This window comes from Bacidia gigantensis, assembly GCF_019456465.1.
Source record: "Bacidia gigantensis strain McMullin 20006 chromosome Unknown scaffold_268, whole genome shotgun sequence".
NCBI lineage: Eukaryota > Fungi > Ascomycota > Lecanoromycetes > Lecanorales > Ramalinaceae > Bacidia > Bacidia gigantensis.
In genome coordinates, this window is record NW_025408614.1 from 285,345 (window position 1) to 308,931 (window position 23,587).

Below are 23,587 nucleotides of genomic sequence, written 5' to 3' on the forward strand. Positions count from 1 at the left end.
TGAAGTCATTGGCAATCCGTGAATGGCCGCTTCATTCACTACAAGGGTCAGCTTCCTTGAGAGCGCTTTCTCCCTAATACTCCCTCCTTAGAGCTCTCATTCACTGCCACTTCTTATGCGAAAACATAGAACGATACGCAGCTTACATTTACGAACTTCTTCTTGTTGACGAACCCGTAATATTCGCTCGTCCTTTTCTTGGGAGCATTGCCTTTATTCTCTGGTCGAGATTATACACACAATCTGGTACAAGTATTGTGAAGCAGGATGTCTGGTAAGTGACTCTTGTTAATTTCAGGTTTGATACTAATTAACCCGAAGTATCTTCAGAAGAGAGAACTCGCTATGTCCCAATCATCGATTCTATACTTGCAGCAAGCGACCTGAACACTATTTCTGAGAAGCGAATTCGGAAGGGACTGCAAGCTGCGGTGGACCATGACCTCAACCTCCAGAAGGTTTGCCACGCCACTGCATACGTGCGTTCACTACTAAATTGATGGCAGGATGCTATCAAAGCTCTCATAATGGAGCGCTTCGACAAGAAGATGGCCGACGAAGCCCCTAAGACCAATGGCCACGCCCATGCCTCCTCCAGTGAAGAGCGTTCCTCAGCATCCACCCCAAAGCACGTGGCTACCAGTCCTCCAAACCCGAAGAAACATAAACATGACGACGACGACGACGAGATGTCAGATGTAATTGATGAGCCAAAACCGAAGAAAAAGAGGAAGCCAAGCGAAGACACGGACGCAGCATATGCTGCCAAACTACAAGCGATGGAAAATGCGCGGTCACGGACTACGCGCGGGGGCGGATCCAAGCCGTCAAAACCTGCCAAGAAGAAGAAGACTCCAAAGAAGAAGAGCGCGGGACGTGTGAAAGCTGAAGACGATAGCGATATTGATGGGTCAGGATCGGACGTGAAAGAAAGGAAAGTCAATCGAAACACAGGGTTTCACGTGAGTGGTCTTGTTTCAATCTCAGCGTCCAAGTGAAGCTGACTTCATGCTCAGAAAGAGCTGCTACTCTCCGCACCCTTATCAGCCCTGCTTAATAATGAGATCAAGGTTAGCAACCCTAAGTAGGTTTGAGCTCAATGCTGACATGATCCAAAGCTATCACGACCACAGACCGTTAAGAAGATATGGGAATACGTCCGGGCAAACGACCTTCAAGACCAGACTGACAAACGTAATATAATCTGCGACGACGCAATGCGTGCAGTCTTCAAATCAGACAAAATTCACATGTTTACCATGAATAAAATACTGGGACAGAACCTTTACCCACAAGACGAGTAACATCGAACACAGGTCGATCTCTACTTCGACCACAGATTGACAGGCATCCTAGGCGTCGAACATTCCAACGCGAGATATTCTGCAAGAAGGCGGCATTAGCATGTTTCACAGCGCGGAGTTTAAGACAGGAAGCCGTGACAGTAGCCATTTGCAAGGTATCCTTGGCCTAGGGAGGCGATTTCATGCATTTTATTGAATGATGCGATACTGAATACTACTGCAAGACAGTTGAAAGACTTTAACCCAATCGTGCGGCCATCAATCGAAATTGAATGACCTTACCTGTACTCAAGTTATTCACGCAACCTCTGCATTGCCAGGACGGTGATATCTGCCTTCGATTGCAGCACATCTACCTCCGCAATGCATGCTTTCTTCCATTTCACCCTCCTAACCCGACATTCGGGATTATCATCAATGCCTACGCTCGTTTTCGAGTCTGATGAACCGCAACGTACACAAACAAAAATTTGCATGCCCTACTTTCTTCTATAGATCTGACGTACGAATAGCTTGAACAGATTCCTTTTTTCAAGGCGCTGAACAAGACGATTGAATTGCTGGCGGCCATTGGCCTCCATCTTACCTGCCCAGACGCATGACCCCTTTCCTCAAACAGGTATCCTAATCGATAACATCACTCGCTTCATACCACACCACCGAGATGACAACAAGCATTCGATTCCAAGGCCCGACGGTTGTAAAGAACGTCGACTTAAAGCGCCATCAAGAATCATAGCGATTCTTCTCCACGCGGTCGCGAAGGGCGGTCGCTTGTCAACGCCAGTAGTCTCACCATGCTCACTTCTGCGAAATCTTGTGATAAGTCCGCAGACTCAATTATTTGATCCGAGACCGAAAATGCTGTCTGAGCTAGCAAATGGATTCTACTGGGTATGTCAAGGCGAGGAAAAGAGATTCATTGAGGGGAACCCATATCAGAGATGGACAGTGGCAGATCGTCATCACAAACGGTGGCTTTGAGGTGCTCAACTCAGCTGAAGCGGAGGGAAATATTATTCGCGGTCTATATGCACCGGATGTAGAGAAAATTGGGAACAGCGGGCCGTTGACGAACAGGCAGAGCGCGTGGAAGAGCGTGAACCTGATGGCGTATGACTTGGACATTTTTGGAAGAAAGAGGGAGAAACGGCGTCGAGGTTTCACGACGAGGCTGAAGAGCGAGAGATAATATTCCATATCACCATGAAGAGTGCATTAGATGATCTCTATCTACCTCAGCACGCACATACCGACAAGTGATACGGTGAGATTGTGATAACCTATGGCGTAGCCGGCCTCCTTTCTTCCCGGTTCATGCAGAGAAGAGTCCGTCCGAGCTGGATAAAGGTCTGGGGGAAAACTTTAGGCTTGGTGTTGGTTTTGCGTGATATTGAATGACCAACTTTGTGAGTGGAATGCACGCCACGTAAGAGACATATAACTACTAGCAGTAAAAACAACAATGACTGCGCGGGCGCAATGATCAAGAAGAGTTGCATTAACACGATTCATAATGCCAAACCTCGACAAGGAAGTCAGCAGGATCGTTCAATACCCTTAGATAGATCTAGTCCTTCCCAAGAAATAGCCTAGGCGAGCCATCTCACCAGGTGATCAACCAAATTTATACAACACCTCCTTCTTCGCCTGCTTCCCCTTCTTCTTCCCTCCCACTTCCTCCACTTGTCCAGCATCTTTTCCAACACTTGCTTCTCCACTCCTCTCTCCCCTATCAACCACCACACCTCCCCACGCACTCACCGGACTTGCTCCCCTCCCATCGTCCCACCTAACCGTCCCCCTACTTAACCCAGCCATCAACGTATTCGGTTTCGGCGCCATCGGCAACGCAGGAAACGCATCCGCAGAACCCGGTTTCGGCTGCTGCTGCTGCTGCTGCGACTTCGGCGCCGTTGAGGCAGGCCGGCTAGGATTCGGACTCGTACCTGAAGCAGTCGTCGTGACCCAAGGCGTCGTCGTCCCCACCCGTGCAATACTACCCGTGTTCGATATGGCTGGAAATTGGTTTGCGGAGGCAGCGGCATTGCCCCAACTTCGTTGCTTGCTGACTGCGCTGCGGGAGCTTTGCGCCGTTGAGCTCTTGAGCTTTAGGACGCGGTGGCCGCCTCCGCCTACAGCGGCGTTATTGCCGGATGATGAAACGGGAAGGATGCCGTTAGGGCCGGGGAGGGATGGATAGTCTTCGTTGATGGCACGCCAGTCATTCCAGGCTTTGAGGAGCTCATTCCGTTTGGGTTCGGATTCATAGAGGTCGGCGAGTTCTTTGAAGAGTTTGCCGAGATCGGAGCTAGGGCAGTCGAAGAGGGTGAAGAATTTGTCAATGAGGTTATTGGCGGAGATGGCATTATTTTTGTAGGCTGACACACCATCACGGAAGGAGGTGACCTTGGCGGCGTTGTGGTGAAGGAGGATTCCGGCGCGTTCAATGATGGCAGCATGATGGATTTGGCGAGCTTGCTGCTGGGGCGTCAAAGCTTGATTTTGAGCCTGAGATGCCGTGTTGGAGGATGTCGAGGTTAGATTGAGGTTGTCAATAGCTGGAAATGACGGATTGCTCGACGTTGGATTGCGAGGAGCCGTTGTAGTGTCCGGTGACCTTGAAGGTGGCCTTGCGGCATATGTCTCTGTGGGAGTTAGCTGACTGCCAAAGGTCCGAGGTGTTGTTGATTGAGAGGTTTGAATCGCCATCTGTCTTTGAAATGCCAGCTCATCTCTTGACATCGACTGAGCTGTGGATTGGGGCAAGGTTTCGGAGTTTGGATCTCTGCCTCGCCCTCGCCCTCTTCCCCTACCATCTCTATCGCCCCTTCCTCTTCGTGGTTCTTGATGAGGCTCACGGTAATCGAAGCCTGACATGTCCACCCGTCTGGCGTCTCTCCTAGCGTCCTTCGTCAACCCATTAGGATGTACCTCCAGCTGATGTGCCTTCAGGTCCATCTCAGATTCGAAGACCACGAATTTCTTCTCCAAGCATTCCTGATCAGGACACATGAAATGATCAGTTCGAAAATGTTGTTCTAGTGAATCATAATTCACGTAGTATTGTTGTTGTCGTCCCTGGCCTCTCCGATCACAAATGTGACACTTCTCGTGCTTCTCTCTACAGTGCACGTACAAATCATCATCACCATAGAATCTTTGTCTACAGAAGCCGCATTCCGGATGCCCCTTGAAGCCGCTTTGATCTACCGCGCCCGGGTTGTCATCCCCAAATTTTTCGTGTTTTCTCAACTCCTGAGGTGTGAAAAGCTCATGCTCGTGGGTGAAGACTTTCTTGTTACGTGTACATAGATCACACATGACCTTTTGATGCTCTTTCTTGACATGACGATGAAGATCTGGCCAGCCCCAACAAGCAATGTCACATTCGGCATTTGGACAATTGTATCGTAGAAGCAGTCTAGTCTCTTCATGTATGTCTTTCTGGGTGTACTTGACACCGAGCGTCTCATCGGTGTGTTCAATGTCCTTGTCGCCAAACTCTTCAAAACGCTTGTTTGGGTCGTCTGTGAAAATCACATAATTAGCTTCTGCCTATAGGTATTTCTGTCAGCGTTCGTTCACATGATCATGGGCAAGGGGTACGTACGCGACAATGTGCGCATGCCCTAGTCTTGTACAGCGCTCTCAATCGAAGCGCACAGATATGACACGTCCTATGATTGCAAGGAGCAATGGAGTTGTGGGTCACAGGAGAAGCGCAGATAAAGCAAACTTCTGCCTCAACATCCTCTGTCTCTTCTCTTTTGATTGTAGGAACAACGAATTGACCCTTCATGTGCGTGGCGGCGTCTCTGGTTGGATCTAAACCAGAGACGCCGCCACCACCAAGGTCGTCGGGTGGGGCTCGCGGAGGAGCAGGGCGCTGCGGTAAGGATGTTTGCTGTGGTCTTTGGCGGTGTGGGGCCGCATCTGTACGATGGCCCCTATTGCCTCTACCTCTCCCTCGACCCCTGGAGCCATTACTGCTGGATGCTGCTCTCGAGCCTCCCCGAGCAGCTCTTCCGGATGCGACAGTATTTACGTCTGGAGTGGGATTTTGGGGCGGCGGTACGGTCGTGGTTGCGGAAGCCATTGCGGTTTGGTTTCGAAACGAAGGCGTCTCTTTTGACTTGTGGGGCCTTTCTTGGAATCGTCTAAAGCGTTGATCAATATGAATTGATTTGCGTGCGTGGAAATGAAGATGTGAAGGAGTGGAAATTCCATTCGCACGAGAAATGACGGTGCCAAGACTTTGCCAAGGTGACAAATCTGCCCCGGCCTCACCCCCCGCCGCTTTACGCTGTGGGTAAGGATTCTGCTACAATCAGAGAATTCCATTCCTGAGCTCGCTCCCTAAAAGCGGCAGCCCTGGGAGAGCTTCGCTGGAGCTGGGAGGCATTTCTAGGCGTCTCCTTGTGTTGCCAAGATTTAAAATCAAAACGAAAATGGAAATATGACTCTTCCATCCACCACTCTGTCATTCGTGCATTGACCAAACTCCTTTGCACTTGAGCTTTCTGAGTCATCTATTAGCATTGGAATTGCAATCTGTTATGTGTGCCGACTATTCGTCCGGACTACGTGTCGAAGACTGCGCCTCATGAATCAATCACAGTGGTAGCGCTGGCAGACGCATTTTGCATCCCAATAATCCCCTCTGGTGAGTCAGATGCGATGGCTTCCTTACCCGTCTGCATGTCCGGAACTCAATTAAAATTGGGTACCTCGGATAGCGTCCGGCGTCAATAATGGTTCTTATGCTCCTACCGTATTCCACGTCTTGCAACTGAGGAAGGGACATCTTGCCCTCAGCACAGTCTTGTGAATACTCGCTATCTCCACTCAAGTTTTGATATGCCCACACACCCGCCTTTCGTGGGTGGGTGCAGATCGCAGCCTCAAAACGCGGTCCCTTTTCACGAATCGCCTCGTCATTGCATCTATTCCATACAAGATCTTGCTTCAAAGGCTTTGAAGATGGTGCGACTACAGCACCGCATTCCATTCTACCTGCCTGTGCCGTGCTTGCGTCGCATGGTCGAGGATTCACACGCTCACCCTTCCAAGTCATGTCTGGACCCAGGGGTCGCGGTGCACCCTGCCGGATGCCAATGCTCAAGCCGGCTTGTGTGAAGATTATGAGCAGACTGTTCGCACGGCATCGAGCTTTTCACATCCGACGAAACCTGCGGTGGCTGTGTTGGGACATGCGCTGCCCTGCGGCTCTTGTCCTGAAACGAGGCAACTCCGGACGATTTGTGATAATCCCGCTTCGCCATGCACAACATCTGTCAATTATCACCGGATGTCTTTCCTTTCAAGCCACTTTCTATGTAGACCGGAAGCATTGGTTCAATGCATGCGCAGTAGCAATCATGATGCTGACTTTGTAGCATCATTTGAAGATCAATGCTTCGAGCTATCCAGGGGAGATCATGGGCTTGTAGGCAATGTGGGCCAACTCCAACATGCTCGTAGCGCTTCGACGCATCACAAACCTTTTGCAATGACTGCTGTTTCCGCTGTTACTTGAGCAAGGTATTGATCATAACAAGAATCGGTCAAATATTAACCTCCTACATGAGCCCCCACTCCTTCTCGTTCGGCATTGATCCCTAATCGCGCTCTTTACTTGTCTCTTTGCCCCCATTCCTAGCCCACTCAAATGCAGCATTATGCAGTTTCTGTCTTTCACATTAATCATATGGTCATCACTATGGCTACTGGTAGCTTCAGACGCCGTCTGTTCCCATCTTCTAGGATCACCCACAGCACAAGACTGCGCAGTGCTTGTTGGAAAGCTGAGCTGGGGGTGGCCGTATGACCCATTTCAACAAGGAACCCGTATCTTAGGCCTTGCGAAAAGAACATTCACCTCGGTTGAATTGACGACAAAACCAAATGGGGTTGACGACACAGCCTGGATTTTAAGGACGAACCTTCCCTTAGAAGCTGAGCTCAGTATTCTCACTTAGTATTTTCTGGGCAGTGTCAGCGAAGCTGACGAGGCGAAGGAAATTGTAAGATGCTGCTCACAAGCACCATCATACCAAGTCGGGGCGCGTCCTGGGATACAGGCAGCTATGAAGCCATGATCACCCCGGGCTCTCGTATCATCGAGAAGTGCATGTCATCCGAAGGTGCTCTTTCCTCTGGTGGATGGGTTCTGGTTGGTAAGCGTTCAGGAATTCCTCAACCTGATTGTTACGAAACGTTGCAATGAACATGCGAGTCGTACGATGCACAGTGATCTGCAGCAATCTCGTTCGAATCCCTTGAAACTTACTGACCTCTGCCCAGGAGATCGACAGCTTTTAACGCTTCACTTGATGGCACCAGATTCCGGCTTCGCAAGAGTCCTCCAACAAGTGGATGCTAGCAAGCAAGCTTTCTGCGAATCGACAGCTCAGCGTTCTAACTATGAGCTCGGGCTTATAGGATACGCCCCTTGCAATGGACAAAGTAATGGCAACATCCCCAAAGGCCCCGAAATTCCTGGCGGTCAATTTTCCAATATAGTCCTCAATGATCCCAGCAATGTCTTCACCGTTCCCCACGATTACAGCGTACCGAAAGAACCTGCCTGTGGCGCCTCTTGCACCTGGCCCAGCAACTCATGCGGGGGAGGTTGCCATTGCGTCGCTGACCCGTTACAAAACCTTGTCAACACTGGCGCCAGGTTTAAAGGCACTTGCAAGGACTCATACTTCGCTTTCCTGAGCCGCAGGCGGATCTTGTCCTTCACGCCTGATGAAACGCCAGATACAGTCGTCGTGCTAGTGGATGGACCTGAGCCAGAGCCAGATGCTGCACTGGACCCACCGACGGCATCGGGCGTGCAATTCAACCGTTTAGGTAACGTCGTTTCCGGAGCTTTAGCGTGCGCGTGCAATTGTACGTATGTCTCTGTGGGGTGTTGCACGGCGCCCGATAGTGGATTTATCCAAGAGTACCCGTGGTTGAAGTTAGGTGTGATGGATCCGCCAGAGGGGCAGTGTTGTGACGCTGGTTCGGGACAGTTCAGGGAGGGAGTGCAGGGCGGTGGTAATGATACTACTTGCTATGCTACCGCGTAGACTCGTTGATTTGGATTATGCAGTAATAAAGAGTGACTCTGAGCACCGTGCCGGCCCTTGTCACGAACATGCAGCTTCATTCTTGATTCAATCTTGGTTTTGCCTGGTTGTCACATGATGTTGAGGCGGCTTCCATGTCCAACTGAGATTGGATATTTATATCGATGGTCCACAGGCATATGGCAATTGTGTTAGCCACGTCAGAGCGGCTGGTCCGCAAGTAGATCTTGTGGGCATGCCATTTTTGTTGCGGCGGAAAAGACGATCTTCCGTGCTGGTGAAGCTTTCTATCCCTGCTTGGACCGTTGAAGGGCACTTTTGGTGTCTCTACAGCTGTGTCTGGCTCCCTTCAAAATTAGTGAGGGGAGTGATATTGAGAGTCGAGTTCCGTTCGAGACTAACGATTCATCAGCCATAGAGTCCGCGTGCCATCTGAAGATAACCCATTACCCCAGTCCATCACCCACAACCAGTTCACCGGCTTCCTCCGCCGTGAGAATCATCTCCCCAATCTTCACTTGCCCCCCTTTCCAGAATTATCTACCCCCAAATCCTGATAAACATCGGCCCTAAAAGTCGCAATCGTCCTCGTCGGCTCCACCCCCCTCAAATGATCCACCACCGCCATAAAGAACTCCTTCATGATATTGCCCGTATGCAGCCGCCCAGGTCCACCCCGCTTGACCTCAAACAAGCGAAACATAGCCCTCACCATCACCCTCCCGAGATGATACCGCTGAAACGAAACCAGCTGCGCCTCCTCGTGGTAAACCGTCCTCGCGAGATACTTCTCCTGTCCATCGAGCGCTATCTCCGTGAGCATAGAAAGGATCGCAAAGATGAGCACCGATGCCGCGACTACCGTGACACCAACAGGGTCTCGATGATATATTTGCACGACGTAATTCCAGAGCTTGCGACTTATCACCCTCTCGATCACATCACGGCTTCTCTTGCCCACGAGGTTCCCTCTTACTCTCTGCTGCCCTATCCTCCCTCCCCCTCTCCTCCTCATCAACGTCCCTTCATCCCCTATCCCAATTCCAGTCTCGTCAACCCACGCCAGCCACGCCTCCCCAAGAACCATCACTCCTTCATCCACGCTTCCCTGCCACCCATAAGCCACCACATCAACCCTCTCCCCCTCCCTCGCGCCCCCAGGCCCCTCAGGGATCACACTTCCCCCGGTCCCCGGTACATCCCCCAGCCTCGCCGGCAAAAACGCCACGTTCGCGACTCCAACCCCACCCATAAATAAGACGCCCACCCTCGCCGGGGCAGGCACATCGCTTACACCACCTCGCTGATCATTACGAAGAAGATCGAGCAGCGCGAGGATGATGGTGGAGACAGTGGGGTAAGCCAGTCTCTGGGTGAGTCCTGACCCTCCTGGCCCTAAGGAAATAGTAAAGCACCACTCGTAAGCACAGTACTGATACCCCGACCCGGGACCGAAATCTCCACCCCCTTCTGCCGCGCATCAGCCAGCGCAAGATTCAGAATCGCACGTAGTTGTCGGCCGGGCAGCACGAATGCTGCGAGTGTTGCGCCGTTGATTCCGGAGAGGAGGCCGGTGGACCAGTGGAGTTGGATTTTGGAGGCGAGGGTGATGTTGTGGTTGGTGGATGCTTGGGCGATGGCGAGGGTGGTGGTGTTTAAGGTGGTGGTGAGGGAGGAAGCGGGGGAGGAAGAAAGGGAGAGGTCGATGGTGCCTGTTGTGTTGATTGATGAGGGGAGGGAGAGAGAGAGAGAGGTGTTTGGGGGGGTTGAGATTGGGAGAGGGTTGGGGGTGGTAGGAGGAGGAGGGAGAAGGAGAGGAATATGGTGCGGAGAGGTTGTAGCATTTTGTGGAGTAGAGAGACGGCCAGGATACGTTCTTTGTGCGGTTCCTGGTAGAGGTGGTCGGAGGAGTCTTTGATGTTCTATAATTGCTGATGTCGATTAGATGGTCTTGGAGTTGTGGAACAGTATGCCGGGCAAGCCAGAGACATCCTTTGAGTCAGACACCTCCTTTGAATTGTTCTCGCGATGTACAAAGGGTATATATCAACGGTTCGTTGATTCATCAAGCCTTGTCCTAGTTTCACGTGATGTGTGCGAAATCTACATTGCGCGTGTAAGTAGCCAGCACTGATTTGGTCTTCCCGTAGGACGTTCGTTAAGGTTAGATGAGACAGACCGTTCACACCTCATCAGCTCCGAGGATTGATATCCAGGAAGAAACATCGAGGCAACAAAGATTCCTCCAAGAATGCGACATCTAATGACTTATAAATAAGCACACAAAGGTCGGGTGATCTGCGACAGGCTCATAAGCAGCTGTCTCACACCGAGTGGGAGGTGCAGAAATGCGCCTATGCACGGGGCAGAGAGACATGTTTTGGCCTGCATGAATTCCATCACGGAATAGTTGAAACAAACGTGTGGAAGCGCAAAAGCGTTCCGCGTGACTTCAGACATATCTAGCGAGATTCAGGGAGGCTTCGTAGCTAATAACGCATCGAATGTCAAGGCATTGTATCTTACAGGCACATTCAATATTCATCCCTTTTCCTCAACGAGCCGCAGCCATCGCCATCTGCGACACAAAGCTATTCATCTCTGTCGTACATGTAAAAACACAGTTCTCCATCATGGACGTGTTCGTCCACGGCAGGCACGGCAGCCCCTCTTGCCTTGACCACGATCCCCTCTCCGCCAACGATCCCGAAGTCTCGCGGCAGCCATACACGTCCTGGTTGAAGATCGAGTACATAGCTTCAATCCTGTCCTTGACTCGGGGATCTTTGGTGCAGATCGCAGCAGCACTGAGGAATAGTGTCATTGCAATGCTGCCGAGCGGTCGGTACGTGACAAGTGATTCGGCGAGTTCGAGGATCTGGTACGACATGCGTGTGTTTTCATTTACTAGGTAGAAAGCGTCGTCGCCGATGATGATGTTTGCGCGGATGAAGTTGATGAGCATGCTGATCGTGAGACCAAAGGCGAACATGCGGCCATAATGGCAGTGTACCATACGTTGCTGCTCGCTTCTTTGGGAACTTGAGCCTGAGAACTTCCGCAGTATGTATTCCCAACGCTCCCGCAGCCTTTTGAGTACTGGCTCGTATGTCTTTTGCAGCTCGATCAATTCTGATTGCACGCCTAGGATCTCGGAGTTGGAAATGGTTTCGGGTTGGGTGATGATTAGCCTGGCTCTTGCCATTAGGTTTGGCAATTGGGCTAAACAGATCATGACATCGCCATCGATGACACGGCCATCTAGCCCTATGGTTGCGATTGTGCGCCACTCCTCTGATGTAAATTGTATTCTATCGTCTGTGATAGCTTCGATCGCCTACCACCGTGAGTATATCCTGTGGGGTTTCAAATCTTGATCACTCACCATAGGACCCCTGAGAGTGAGTAGAATTTGTTTCTCGAACTCATCTCTTGGGCGCAAGAGGCCTCGCCTTTTGAGGATATGTGAGGCACCGACAAAATGATTTGCTAAAGATTCATTGTCGCGTATGAAAATCTGATGATTAGGGTTAGTTTCAATATGACATCAGTGTAAGGTACTCTTACCCGGCAAATGGACAGCAGCATGACCGTGCAAAGTGTTTCCGATGTGGAATTCTGGACTGGATCGTCCAAACATTGAGCTAGAGCCCTCAAGGCGGCAGAGTATTTGACAAGCGTATCGGTTGAAGGATTCAGGTGGCCCGCGCAGTAGTCAGTATGAGCAGCAACGAGGACACAAGCAGCCCTATCGAGAGCTACATGTGTGCCTAAGCGCCTGGGGATTTCGCGTAGAAAGCCTCCAAAATTCATGACGAGGTGGTAATTGATTTCGACAGAGGGTAGAGCTTTGCTAATGAGGGCCTTGGACAATAGGTCAATTTCGTTGGACGGCTCCCGGGCTAATGTCACAATGAATGTGTTTGACAGCTGATGTCCTGCGGTGATCCTGACAGCCAGGGGACCCGATCCAGGATATCGTCGTCGAAGACTCGGGCCTTCGTCTCGAAAGTTGTAGCGCTGCTGGCCGTATCCGACGCATGGGACATTGGCTTTCCGGCAATAGGAACAAGCGTCTGTCACGGCATCACACTAGTCACTCGTTAGAGCCAAGGCGACGAATAAGGGACGGTGATGTATCGATGCATTATCACCTTCTTCTTCCTCTTTCGACAGGCATCGCAGCCACGAGAGGTTGGAATGCCGACCATTATCTTAATTGACGTTTTGATTATTGAATGGGTTCAGTCGCTGCGACATGCTTTCTTTTAAGGCTTCCTACACCGCAAGACTCAGGATATCAAGGCTCCTACCAAGTCTGCGAAAATGAGAGATATTTGACGATCATCATGACTCGAAGGCTCAACATCGCGAGGCTGTCTAACAGGCGGAGTGATTCCTTATCCCACAGCCATACCAAGCGAACCAACAAAAAGGCTCGGGAAACCAGCGGGCGCATCATGTGACTCGATGCAGTTAGGCTGCTACTGACGAAGGTTAGTCAGACTGCATGACAAAGACCAATTCTCGTCAGCTGGACTTCTTGACCAAGGCTTGGATGTATGGATTGGCTAGCTGTGAAATGTGCTTGCATGTCTCGCCATATTCTACGGCAGGATTCACGGCCGACTTCACGGCCGAAGCGGTCAGGAAGGGTAGCCCGCGCCGTTACCCATTTTCGTTTCCGATGAGCCTCCACGGCCAGCTGTAGGAAAGTGGAGCCTGACCGCTACATAGCGATGCTACCTAAAGTCAATTCAAGGGTCTGGAAACGAATGAACGAGGGACGAATATGCGAGTCAGCATATACAAAATACGGAGTACCGAGTCCCGGCCGAAGTGTTCGGTTGATACTCCGAGAAGCTGACGCGCCAATAGCGCCTAGACTTTGGTCCCTAAGCGGCGTAAGCGCTGATTTATAGGCTCCAATGTAGGGCTGGCTCTAAGGGACGGGCCCCGAGAAGATGCCAAGGGTTCTACCCTTATATCATTATTCTTACACTTACACGAGGCAGATGATATTACACCCTATCTCAAACCCTGAATCCCTTTTCGACCGCAATACCATGGTGTGCCACCTTCAGCCCTTACTCCTCATCCCTTGTCCTGCCGCTCTCTTCGCTCTCCGAATGATGCGCATCCGTCAAATTGCCCATCCCCTCCTTACCCACTCCCATGCCATTAGCCCCAGCATACTTCGGATCCAACGTCTTCACCACATCCATCTCCTTCTGCCCCAGCTCACCTTGCCTCAACAGCTCTTTGTCACTCCTCCTCCTGCCCATTAGATCCCTCCACCCCTTCGGAGAATGTGGGGAATGGGTCCAAGCGGCTGTCAAAAAGCAAACAGGCAGGATGGAAGAGTCTTGGTATTTGCGACATGGAAAGCTGCCATCGCTGGACAGGATATTGGCACTCGTTCGGGCTACCGAAGGTTATTGAAAGGTAGTGCGTAACCAGCAGCCACGCAAACGTTGGACCTGACAGCCCCTTACCCTTCCGTCGCGTCTAGCGCCATGGAGAGTGCGACATATCAATCTCAAAGAACCAGAAATTCTAGATGGCGTGAAGTATGTAGGTGACCTTAGTAAAATTCGTGTGTGCCCCGTATCTCCGTTACTCCACACACGGGACGGAACAGGCTTGAAGTGTATCCCGGTCATTGATGCGATCAGATGTTCAAGCTTTGCGATCCAGCTTCATCCGAAAAGGTGTCAGATGTTGGTCTGGGGCAGATCCGAGGAACATGGACGTCACTCTGCGCTAGGAGTTCGCATGAGATGATCTTGCATGATGAATCTGTATGTTCATTTATCGTTCAGGTACGGACTCGCAGCCGGCGGTGCAGATGACAAACGTACATCAAATCCGAAAGTGATATTCATTTCATCAGGGTTTAGGTGCAAAGAGTCCTTTCAACCAACAAGCACACCGCTTATTGTCAGCTGACTCTTTGATCGATTGCAGTCCTCCCAGCGCGAAAGAGCACCTCACCACTTTGACCAAATACAGGAAACTGCAGAATCCCGTCTCCATTCGGGTCGCCTGTCTTCGCGTTCTGCACTATATCGCTCAGCAACTTTCTCAGTTCGTCCGCTGAACTTGCTTGCGCGGCTTTCAAGAACAGGTCCAGACCCAGTTCTCCAAGACGGGTCGATGATGACGGGGGCTGGACTTTGGGCGATGGTTCCTGAGATCAAGGCGTCTTCCTCTGGTTTCGACGCACCATACGCAGCTGTATGGAACTCCACCGAACCACTTCCTGCAGACTGTCCGATTATCGTCACCTTCTTTAGATCGCCCCTAGGTAGGTTGTTATTCTTCTGCACCCATTTGAGCGCGAGTCTCTGATCCAACAATTCAGCATTGGACGACGTGATATTCTCTTGCTCTCGACAAGACCACTTAGAAAGCCGAAGGCCGAAAGCCAGTATTTCATTGACACCTATACAATCCCGCTCTCACTCTGCTGTAAGAGCCCTTGTGGGTCAAGGTTCGTTGTCTTGTGTCCCAAAAAGAAGCCCCCACAGTGTATGTTGGCCAAGCAAGACTGGGGCCAACCCCCTAGTATCCGTCTCAGTATTATTACCAAGCTCCAATACTGCACTTCCTAAAACAAAGTTACTTGAAAGAGTGAATAATTTGGTCGGTACGTGAACATCCAAGAACAGGCAATCTTCATCTTGTTGTTGGCTGCTCATCTGCGGCGGAAACGAAGCTAGCATTTCGCCCAGACCTGGGATTGCGCTGGCCCACCATTCAAGTAATGATTGAAAGCAGATGTTGCCTACGGAGCCATCTTGGAGCGTCGAGTTCGCGAGGGGAGCAGAAGGAGCAGAAAAGCGCAGAGGACCGACAGGTGGTGCATCATAGCGAATTCCCTTTATATATCCGAGAAGAATGGAGTTGGTATGCTCATGTACCACGACCTGAGCCCGAGCATCTGGTGTGCAGTTGCATTCACGTGCGGAGAAACGTTACCGAAATTGTTTCACCGTGTTGTCGGCTGAATCCCCCCACGAGAAGGCTGTCTAACAGGCACAGTGGTGAGTACAGCAGCTTCATGGCGTAAGACACAAGCTTCCTGGTGCTCTGGCGGAATTTGGAAATTCACTGCGAGTGGTCGGTCTCTGAGACTTTGGATAAAACTTTTAGCCTCTTGATGTTGGGGTGATCATCTATACATCAGTGTACAAAATCTTGAAATCCGAGAGACAACAAAGCTAATAAGTATTGATAATTCTCTGCGACTGGCATCACGCCGTTGTATAACATGCGTAGTAGCGGCGTTAGGATACAGGGTTGGAGACATCATTTATCAAGTCAGGTAAGAGAGCTTGCCTTGGTCGTTGTACCTGTCATCCAGGATCATTCATGAGAAATATATAGCTTTTATTCAGCGTGCGTGGCTTTAAGACGCATTCGTGAAAAAATAAAGAAGTCTCTTAGAAGGTTTTCTGCATTGTTGCGGGATGACTGGATGAGATTTCTGGCGACCGTGGACAAAGCCATGCTTGATCGAATAATGACATCGAATTCTGGCCGTTTACTCAACAGAAGGGCCCATGTGATTGGTGGATTTATTGTAACATATGAGAGTATGGATCGTCTGCTACTCTCAAATACAGTGCATTCGAGCAAGATCTATATTCAATCATGCACCATCCTCGTCGCTCTTGGATGCGGTAAGTTGAGACCTGAGCAGAGGCTGAGGGCGCCACTTGTGAGAAGCTTGTACCAGCATCTAGGAAGGTTGAAGTAGAGTAGTGTAAAACATCAAAGATCCAAGAAAGCGTGTGGTCTTGACATTCACAACTTATTAGAGGACGCCCTAGTGTGTCCTGTCCGAAAAGCATCCCAGCCCTACAGCTATCAAAATTATTCCGACTCAATCAGTTCCATTGCGTCGCGCACGTCAGGACGAAAGTGATCAAGATCAGCAGAATGTTGACTAATCAGGCTTCCCTACGCTCTGCGTTCCTTTGTCTCAAGCTTCAGCCGGCAGCTCTGGCGCCAAGCACGTCAATGTCAGTGATTCTCGCACCGCTCCAGACAGTCCTTCAACCTCGAGCATACAGCGCCCTCACAGCAACTTTTCGCGCGCCGAGAAGAGGGCACGCCCGTTCAAAGACCTCATTGAGCTCCCATCAGCTCCGCTTCGCCTCTGCATCCACCATCTCTACCCCTCCACCAGCACCTTCCAAACAGCACTTAGCCTCACGAAAAACGCCTGCCCTAGAACCAGCAACCACCACTCACCCCGCAACCTCCGCCGAATCCACCCCCTCAGGCACTATCCCCACCTCTGATCTTCCCGATCCTACCACAAGCTACGCCGCTCCTATTGCCTCCATCCCCAACCAGAAACAACCACTAACCTGGAATGCCTTCCTCCGCCTCCGACGAATTCGTCGTCGCTACAACCTCATTTCCTCCATTGCCCTCGCCTCAGCCACGACTGCTGGTGGCGCTTTCGTGATAGGAGATGAAAGCAGGAGTATGGAGACCTTCAACATTATGGGAATAGACCCAATATTCGTGATGGGGTTTGCGACCCTAGCTTGCGGGGCCGTGGGATGGCTGGCTGGGCCAGTGGTGGGGAGTGGGATCTTTGGAATAGTGTATCGGAGGTTGGGTCCGGAGATGGCTGCGGTGAGTCTACCTGAAGTGAGGGAAAGGGGGATGGTGAGCTAATGTGTGGCTTGTAGAAAGAGAAAGATTTGTTTCAACGCATCAAGAAGCAGCGGGTCGATCCCTCGAATTCTTCGAGTAGTAATCCCGTGCCGGATTATTACGGAGAGAAGATTGGGAGTGTGGGACAGTATCGGACTTGGTTGAAGGATCAGAAGGCGTATAATAGGAGAAAACAGAAGGACTTCGTATGAACAAGTCAGGCGTACAAGAAGCGAGGAGTTGAGTCAACACGGAAGAGACAAGAGTAGTAGTCTGGGGAAGAAGAGAGGAATGTAGTAGAGTTGTGAGATGAATTGGTCATTGTGAGATATAGCAATACGAGTATGCATTTAGGCGGAGTGAAGGTCTCCACCAACTCCGCTATGGTAGCATTGCATGTGTATGGCTCAAATTAGCCTGTTTGAAAGCAATTCAAATACAATATCATGATCCTCCTCCCTCCAATATCCGGAAAATGATGCATTCATATTGATATTGCGATTCATCTCACTGCCCTGCAAAATTGCGAATTCGTTGTGAAATTGCCGTTAAGATATTCAGAGTATGAGGTTGTGATTCAGAGTGGACTAGCGACTTGAGAGCAAGGCTCAGCGAAAGCGTTTTCAATCTGGAGACTTGTAGAGTGACGATGCAAAGTATAATCTAAAATCTGCGAAATCTGCGAAATCTGCGAAATCTAAGGACCTTAAGGTCCAAGTTGTAGCACTGTGATGTTTCTGTACTATGAGAATGCCGATGAAATATTGAAGTCCGTTCGATGGCGGTTGAATATCAAGAATCATTTCAAACGAAGATGAGGCGCGAGTGGTGAGTCGGCCTTAATGGTCAAGTTGTCAGACTGAAAACCTCGCCCTTTGCGCACAAGAGCTGAGACTTCATCATCGATCTTTTCCAGTCTTGCTGCAGTATCTTCTGCTTCAAATTCACGTAAAGTCAAGAGTTTTGAGACAGGATATTGAATGGTGGCCTTCCCTCCAGTATGCGAAGCCTCTTGGTCTGGAGCCTCGATGTCCTCCGCGGATCCTTGTAAGCACAGAAGCTTGGACACGGAGAACTTGACATCTGCTACAGTGAACGGGTCATTCATATACGCCTCTTGTATTTCCATTGAGGGTTTAGGCTCAGGCTTAGGTCCGGGCTCAGGCTCGGGCTCAAGAAGAGTATCGAGGCGCTGGTCGCATGGATCTGGTGTCCAGTGGACGGTGCAAGCACCAAACCGGCCGTTGCAAAATACTCCATAACCATGTTTTGCATATTTCATGGCACTGAAACGAAGGCGCAGAATCCCATTCTGATAACTCATATCTTCCAAGCCCGTGTATTTCATCGTCAGCGTCACTGCCAGTAGTTCAACCACCTCGCTCGGTCCAATCGATTGAGAAAAATCGTGCACTTCCAAGCATCGGCTAGCTTCAGATTTAGTGACGAATTGGTTGATTTGAGAGGAAATTGGAAACGTCGGAGTTGGAATCAGCTTGACATGTGCAATCTGCCCTTCAAACTCAATTAGATAGCGCTTCACGAAGTTCACGTATGCGATCGCCTCATGCTCCTTCAGAAAAGTTACGAGCGCTGTTTTCGAATTGGTGATAGACACCGTATTCAGAAGCTTAACATCCAGGATCTTTCCTCCGCGGACCTTTTCCAATAATTTCCGCATGCTTATGCTCAATGGTATATTGGATATGATGACGGCGCGATAAGCGTTATTCTGATGATCTCGTGGGAAAAACCGTAGGCCATAGCGGAAAAGATCAGGTGAGCGGAGGTCGCTTGGTCCAGCGTTCACGGCATTGATTTGGGATGCATTCTTCTGTTCGAGGGGACTTCCCCAGTCTCGTGAAACCGCCCAATTAATGTCGATGTGGAGAGACGGCACATATGCATTAGTACTTGTAAGCTTGGCAGGCATAGAGCCGAGGGATTGCATTTCGGTCTTCACGGACGCAATCGCTCCACTATAGATGCCATTGTCAAGTTTGTCGCCATTGAACGCTTTAGTCTCTATACTAGGGTCATGAACGCAGACCTTTCGACTCGGTGTTTGTCCAATTGAGGATTGGCTGATATCTTTTCCGCTTAAATTGCTGCTGAATGATGAGGCTAAGTTAGGCGAGTCAGAGGACGTAGCCTGCACCATATTAGCCCGAGACATCATGTTTGTGGAGCACCCACAGATTCTCCACCACTACGTTCGTAACCCGAGTCAGAAGACTCTTTTGCCTTTACAAAGCGACGGATGTAAGTGTTTGTTGACTGAGTAGAATTCGTACCTGTAGAAGTGAACGATGTCGAGACCGTTGGCAGGCCAGCTTTTTGCATCGAGACATAGTCCTTTTCCTCACTGTCGCTTTCTTGGTCCGAGGTCGAGCTATCTGTGTCCGAATCCTCATGGGTGCGTGAACGACGTTTGACATTGACGGGCTGTTTGACGGGCTGTTTAGTCAAAGCAACAATGGTCTGATTGAGCGTTGATATCAATGCATTGGCTTGCATCAGCTGCCCTTGCAGCACCTCCATATTCTTGCTAGACTGCGTAAGCTGCGCTTGCGAGTCCGTGTTATACCGATCTTTGAAGCCATGACTTGGAACCCTCTCTGAATCCGATGCCACGAGGCGGGCGAGGCGAAGTAGTGCGATCTCAACTTCACCCTTCTGAAATTTGCAGGTCTCAACTTCTTTCTCAAGGATGGCATTGCGAACAACTAGTTCCACGTGAGTTTGATAGCTAAGATAAGGGCTGTCGTATGATCGCGGGCCGGTTCCAAGGGCTTCCTGGTATGGATGAGGCGCATACTCAGGCGGGTGATAGTGATTACGGGGTAGAGATCCTGCATTTGCTCCGTTATAGTCCAAATTCGGAGCCGGAGAAGACATTGGTGCCGAAGGGTCAGTAGGTATGGCAGCCATGCTGAAGTCAAATATTCCACTCCAAGTGGAAGAAAAATAAAAGCTATTACAAGATATATCAGGAGATATAGCTAAGATGAAACACAATGAGAGGACTTACTGTACGGCTAGAAGGCCTCAAATGAAGATTTTCAGCAGGAAGATTGGAGATGGCTCCGAAATATCTCGGCGTGAAAACCAATAGCAAGAACATTCAGGAAACTAGAAACGAGTAAGAGGGATTAAAGAAGAAGAGAGAAGATGTTTCCTGATACCAGGGACACACCTTTTGAGATTCGACTGGAACTGAAAGTAATCACCGAATGAGCTGAGTAAGTAAGAAGAATCGTCCCACAAGTAAGCGGTGAGCAAAACGAATCGAGTAAACGCTGAGGCTGCTGTTTCTTTGAGATCTTGAAATCACAATGAGCGTTTCATGATATGCATATGATGAGCCTAGGATGATTCCCAAACGGTAAAGAAGAAAATGCGAGGCTAGGTCGTGCGAGTAAGACTGTCTCGGAGAAGATCCAGGTCAAAGCGATTGATCGATTACAATGAATGCAACGCCTCGGGCCGTATTCCAATACGTTGCAGAGAGACCCCCAAGATTGATGAGCCTAGGATGATAGGCTCAATCCACGAAGAGGAGGGGATGGTGGAGGTGGGTAGGGCGGAAGGAGGAATGAAGGAACGATGAAGAAAGACAGAAGGAAAGGAGAACACTAGCGTCTTGGCGTTTCTCCTTCATTCACTTTCTTTTGAACAAGAAGTCCCTCAGGCACAGATTTAGCCGTAGCTCAATCTTCATAACTGTTATGACGATACCTCACGACCCAATCTCCAGAATGAAGCAAGTGTCCTCTCGGTGATGTTTTGTATTGTGTAGACAGCGAGTCAGAAAAAGCAATTGCACCACCAGAGCACTTGACAGGTAGGAGGAATACGCAGACGCCAACACAATCTGAAATGGACTTGCCTGCTCATGTGCCCATTACCTCTCCACTCATGCAACCTCTTCAATGACGCTCTTCCCCTGGCCGTCATTGCTTCCTCGACTCCAGAGATCAAAACATCACTTCACGAGGCTGCAGACTCTTGAACCACCAGCACATTCCCATACAGACTGATTTCAGCGTCATCATGATGCATTCGGTGGCCTGTTGAAGCTTTCACTTTGTCCGAACTCCTCAAAGCTGTGTAAGGTTTGTTTTTGACAATCATAGATCCCTCTACGCGTTCAGCGTATACCCAACGTAGTCGTACACTCATTGAAGATGGAATGTAGTCAGCATTAGAAAACGTGAAGAAGGTTTCCCCATATCCAATCCAGACGGGATGACATCGGAGATACGATAAGATCCGCCAAGACAGCGCGGGGAGCGCTAAAGTCCCAACTGCCGAGGCAGCTAGTGCGTTCCGGGCAGGCGGACAACAGCGGGGAAAAAGGAGAACCTCAAAACGCGACTATCAATTCGGGCGACATAGTCCGATACGTGGGCATGCGCCAATTGGCCCTATGCCCATGCATCTGCAGGCCTAGGGCGTGCAAGCAGCTGACTAGCTGCTGGGCAACCTGGGGTAGACGGCACGGGCGACGATGACGCTCACTCCCTCCTCAGGTTCACCTATCTACTAGGATTGCCCTGCTGTGCTTCACTCAGCACACTGCCAGCGATCTAGGTAGCCCCAGCTCGAGCCAACAGCCATGAAGTTTCCCACGCTTCCAGGCAAGAGCCACCGCGACAGCTCCTCCTCCTCAGACGGAAAACAAGTCGCAGAAGACATCGAGAAGACGCACCACGAACATGACAACCTCACACCCGATCCAGACGAGGGTCTCAGCGACGCTGAGCGCGCAAAGATTGTAAGCACCTGCAGTGCCATGTGTCTTACGCACCCTTCTTGAATAAGTACTAACATCATTCCCAGGACCGCCGTCTCCTCTGGAAGCTCGACCTGCGCCTCATCCCCTGGCTCGCCCTCCTCTACCTCATCAGCTTCCTCGACCGTACCAACATCGGCAACGCGCGCCTCGACGGGCTCGAAAAGGCGCTTCACATCACAGGCGGCCAATACAACGCCACCCTCAGCATCTTCTTCGTTTCCTACGCCCTTTTCGAGCCCTTGACCAACATCCTGCTCAAGAAGCTGAGGCCGAGCGTCTTCATTCCGTGCATCATGATGCTGTGGGGCGTCACTATGGTGACGATGGGTTTGACGCACAATTTTCAGGGCATGATGGCTGCGAGGTGGTGGTTGGGGTTTGCCGAGGCGGGGTTGTTTCCGGGTATCAATTACTATTTGAGCTGTTGGTACAAGAGGTCGGAATTCGGTGTGCGCGCCGCAATATTCTTCTCGGCCGCAGCTGTCAGCGGCTCCTTTGGTGGATTGCTTGCAGCCGCGATCGGCTTGATGGATGGAATTGGTGGGAAAGGGGGATGGGCATGGATTTTCATCTTGGAAGGGCTGGCAACGGTGCTGATCGGTATTGCGAGTTTCTGGATGGTATTCGACTTCCCGGACGAGGCGACATTCTTGAGCGTTGATGATCGAAGGAGAGTGATTAGGAGGTTGAAAGAGGATAAGCAGAGCTCTGCAGAGCATGAAAGCTTCAAGATGGAATATTTCTGGGCCAGCGTGAAGGATTGGAAGACGTGGCTGTATGCAGTCATCTACATGGGCTGCGATGGGCCGTTATACGCCTTCTCGCTATTCTTACCGTCAATTATTCAAGGCGTAAGTATCTCTAGATACCCTACTCCGATCCAAACTGACGATGTGATCATCTAGCTTGGTTACAAGTCGACCCGCGCTCAGTTACTTTCCGTCCCTCCTTACGCTGCTGCCGCTGTTCTCACAATCAGCATTGGTTACATCGCTGACCGTACCCACCAACGTGGTCTGTGCAACATGGGATGCGCCCTCATCGGTATTACTGGCTTCGCCATGCTCGAAGGCGGCACCACACCCGCGGTGCAATACGCCGGCACGTTCCTCGGCGCGCTAGGAATCTACCCTTGTATTGCGAACACGATCGTATGGGCTGCCAACAATACAGAAGGCGTCTACAAGAGGGGCGTGACGTTAGGATTTGTGATCGGATGGGGAAATCTCAATGGGGTCGTCGCGAGCAACATCTATCAGACTAAGAACAAGCCATTATACAGACCAGGACATGGAACAGTGTTGGGGTATCTGTCGCTGTTTCTGCTGGGGGGAAGCGCGTTACAGTATTTCTTGCTTGGCAGGGAAAACAAGAAGAGACTGAATGGCGAGAGAGATGGCTGGGCAGAGGGGAAGTCAGAGAAGGAGGTGGAGCGCTTGGGGGATTGGAGACCGGATTTCATCTATACGCGATGAGAAATTGTTGGCTTTCCTGTATGCACTACATCAGCTCCTGCCCTTTCATATTCCAAGGCAATACATGCTTTATCCAAGCACGCATCTAGCTTGTTCTTTGGATGGTCGAGTCGTTCTGCTTTGATGTTGTTCGAAACCTAGCCCACAAATCGACTTGTTCAAACCGAATGATTCCAACATCAGTTCTGTTGTCACTAGCTCCACGTGTTGGGATTGGGTAATTTGCGCGCCTGCTGCCTTCCTTGGATGTGGTAG

The 23,587-nt window shown here is 50.5% G+C and overlaps 7 protein-coding genes across 7 annotated transcripts; 4 read left to right on the forward strand and 3 right to left on the reverse strand.

Moving 5' to 3' along the window:
* Nucleotides 1–267: 267 nt before the first annotated feature.
* KY384_008915 (uncharacterized protein) lies at nt 268–1,304 on the forward strand (the record flags this gene model as incomplete). The annotated part of the gene is made up of 5 exons (XM_044817402.1): nt 268–274; nt 322–458; nt 507–962; nt 1,017–1,070; nt 1,119–1,304. The coding sequence occupies 5 exons, from the start codon at nt 268–270 to the stop codon at nt 1,302–1,304; spliced, it is 840 nt and encodes a 279-aa protein (XP_044664555.1).
* Nucleotides 1,305–2,921: 1,617 nt separating this feature from the next.
* Nucleotides 2,922–5,403, reverse strand: KY384_008916 (uncharacterized protein; the record flags this gene model as incomplete). Its single annotated transcript, XM_044817403.1, has 2 exons — nt 2,922–4,862; nt 4,918–5,403. 2 exons carry the CDS (start codon nt 5,401–5,403, stop codon nt 2,922–2,924), a joined length of 2,427 nt encoding a protein of 808 aa, XP_044664556.1.
* A 1,998-nt stretch (nt 5,404–7,401) lies between these two features.
* Nucleotides 7,402–8,386, forward strand: KY384_008917 (uncharacterized protein; the record flags this gene model as incomplete). Its single annotated transcript, XM_044817404.1, has 2 exons — nt 7,402–7,483; nt 7,611–8,386. The coding sequence occupies 2 exons, from the start codon at nt 7,402–7,404 to the stop codon at nt 8,384–8,386; spliced, it is 858 nt and encodes a 285-aa protein (XP_044664557.1).
* Nucleotides 8,387–10,940: 2,554 nt separating this feature from the next.
* On the reverse strand, nt 10,941–12,597 carry KY384_008918 (uncharacterized protein; the record flags this gene model as incomplete). Its single annotated transcript, XM_044817405.1, has 4 exons — nt 10,941–11,723; nt 11,772–11,903; nt 11,954–12,478; nt 12,541–12,597. The coding sequence occupies 4 exons, from the start codon at nt 12,595–12,597 to the stop codon at nt 10,941–10,943; spliced, it is 1,497 nt and encodes a 498-aa protein (XP_044664558.1).
* A 3,733-nt stretch (nt 12,598–16,330) lies between these two features.
* Nucleotides 16,331–17,271, forward strand: KY384_008919 (uncharacterized protein; the record flags this gene model as incomplete). The annotated part of the gene is made up of 2 exons (XM_044817406.1): nt 16,331–17,038; nt 17,095–17,271. The coding sequence occupies 2 exons, from the start codon at nt 16,331–16,333 to the stop codon at nt 17,269–17,271; spliced, it is 885 nt and encodes a 294-aa protein (XP_044664559.1).
* Nucleotides 17,272–17,858: 587 nt separating this feature from the next.
* On the reverse strand, nt 17,859–19,990 carry KY384_008920 (uncharacterized protein; the record flags this gene model as incomplete). Its single annotated transcript, XM_044817407.1, has 2 exons — nt 17,859–19,211; nt 19,256–19,990. The coding sequence occupies 2 exons, from the start codon at nt 19,988–19,990 to the stop codon at nt 17,859–17,861; spliced, it is 2,088 nt and encodes a 695-aa protein (XP_044664560.1).
* A 1,687-nt stretch (nt 19,991–21,677) lies between these two features.
* On the forward strand, nt 21,678–23,332 carry KY384_008921 (uncharacterized protein; the record flags this gene model as incomplete). The annotated part of the gene is made up of 3 exons (XM_044817408.1): nt 21,678–21,836; nt 21,902–22,708; nt 22,763–23,332. The coding sequence occupies 3 exons, from the start codon at nt 21,678–21,680 to the stop codon at nt 23,330–23,332; spliced, it is 1,536 nt and encodes a 511-aa protein (XP_044664561.1).
* Between the last annotated feature and the right edge of the window lie 255 nt (nt 23,333–23,587).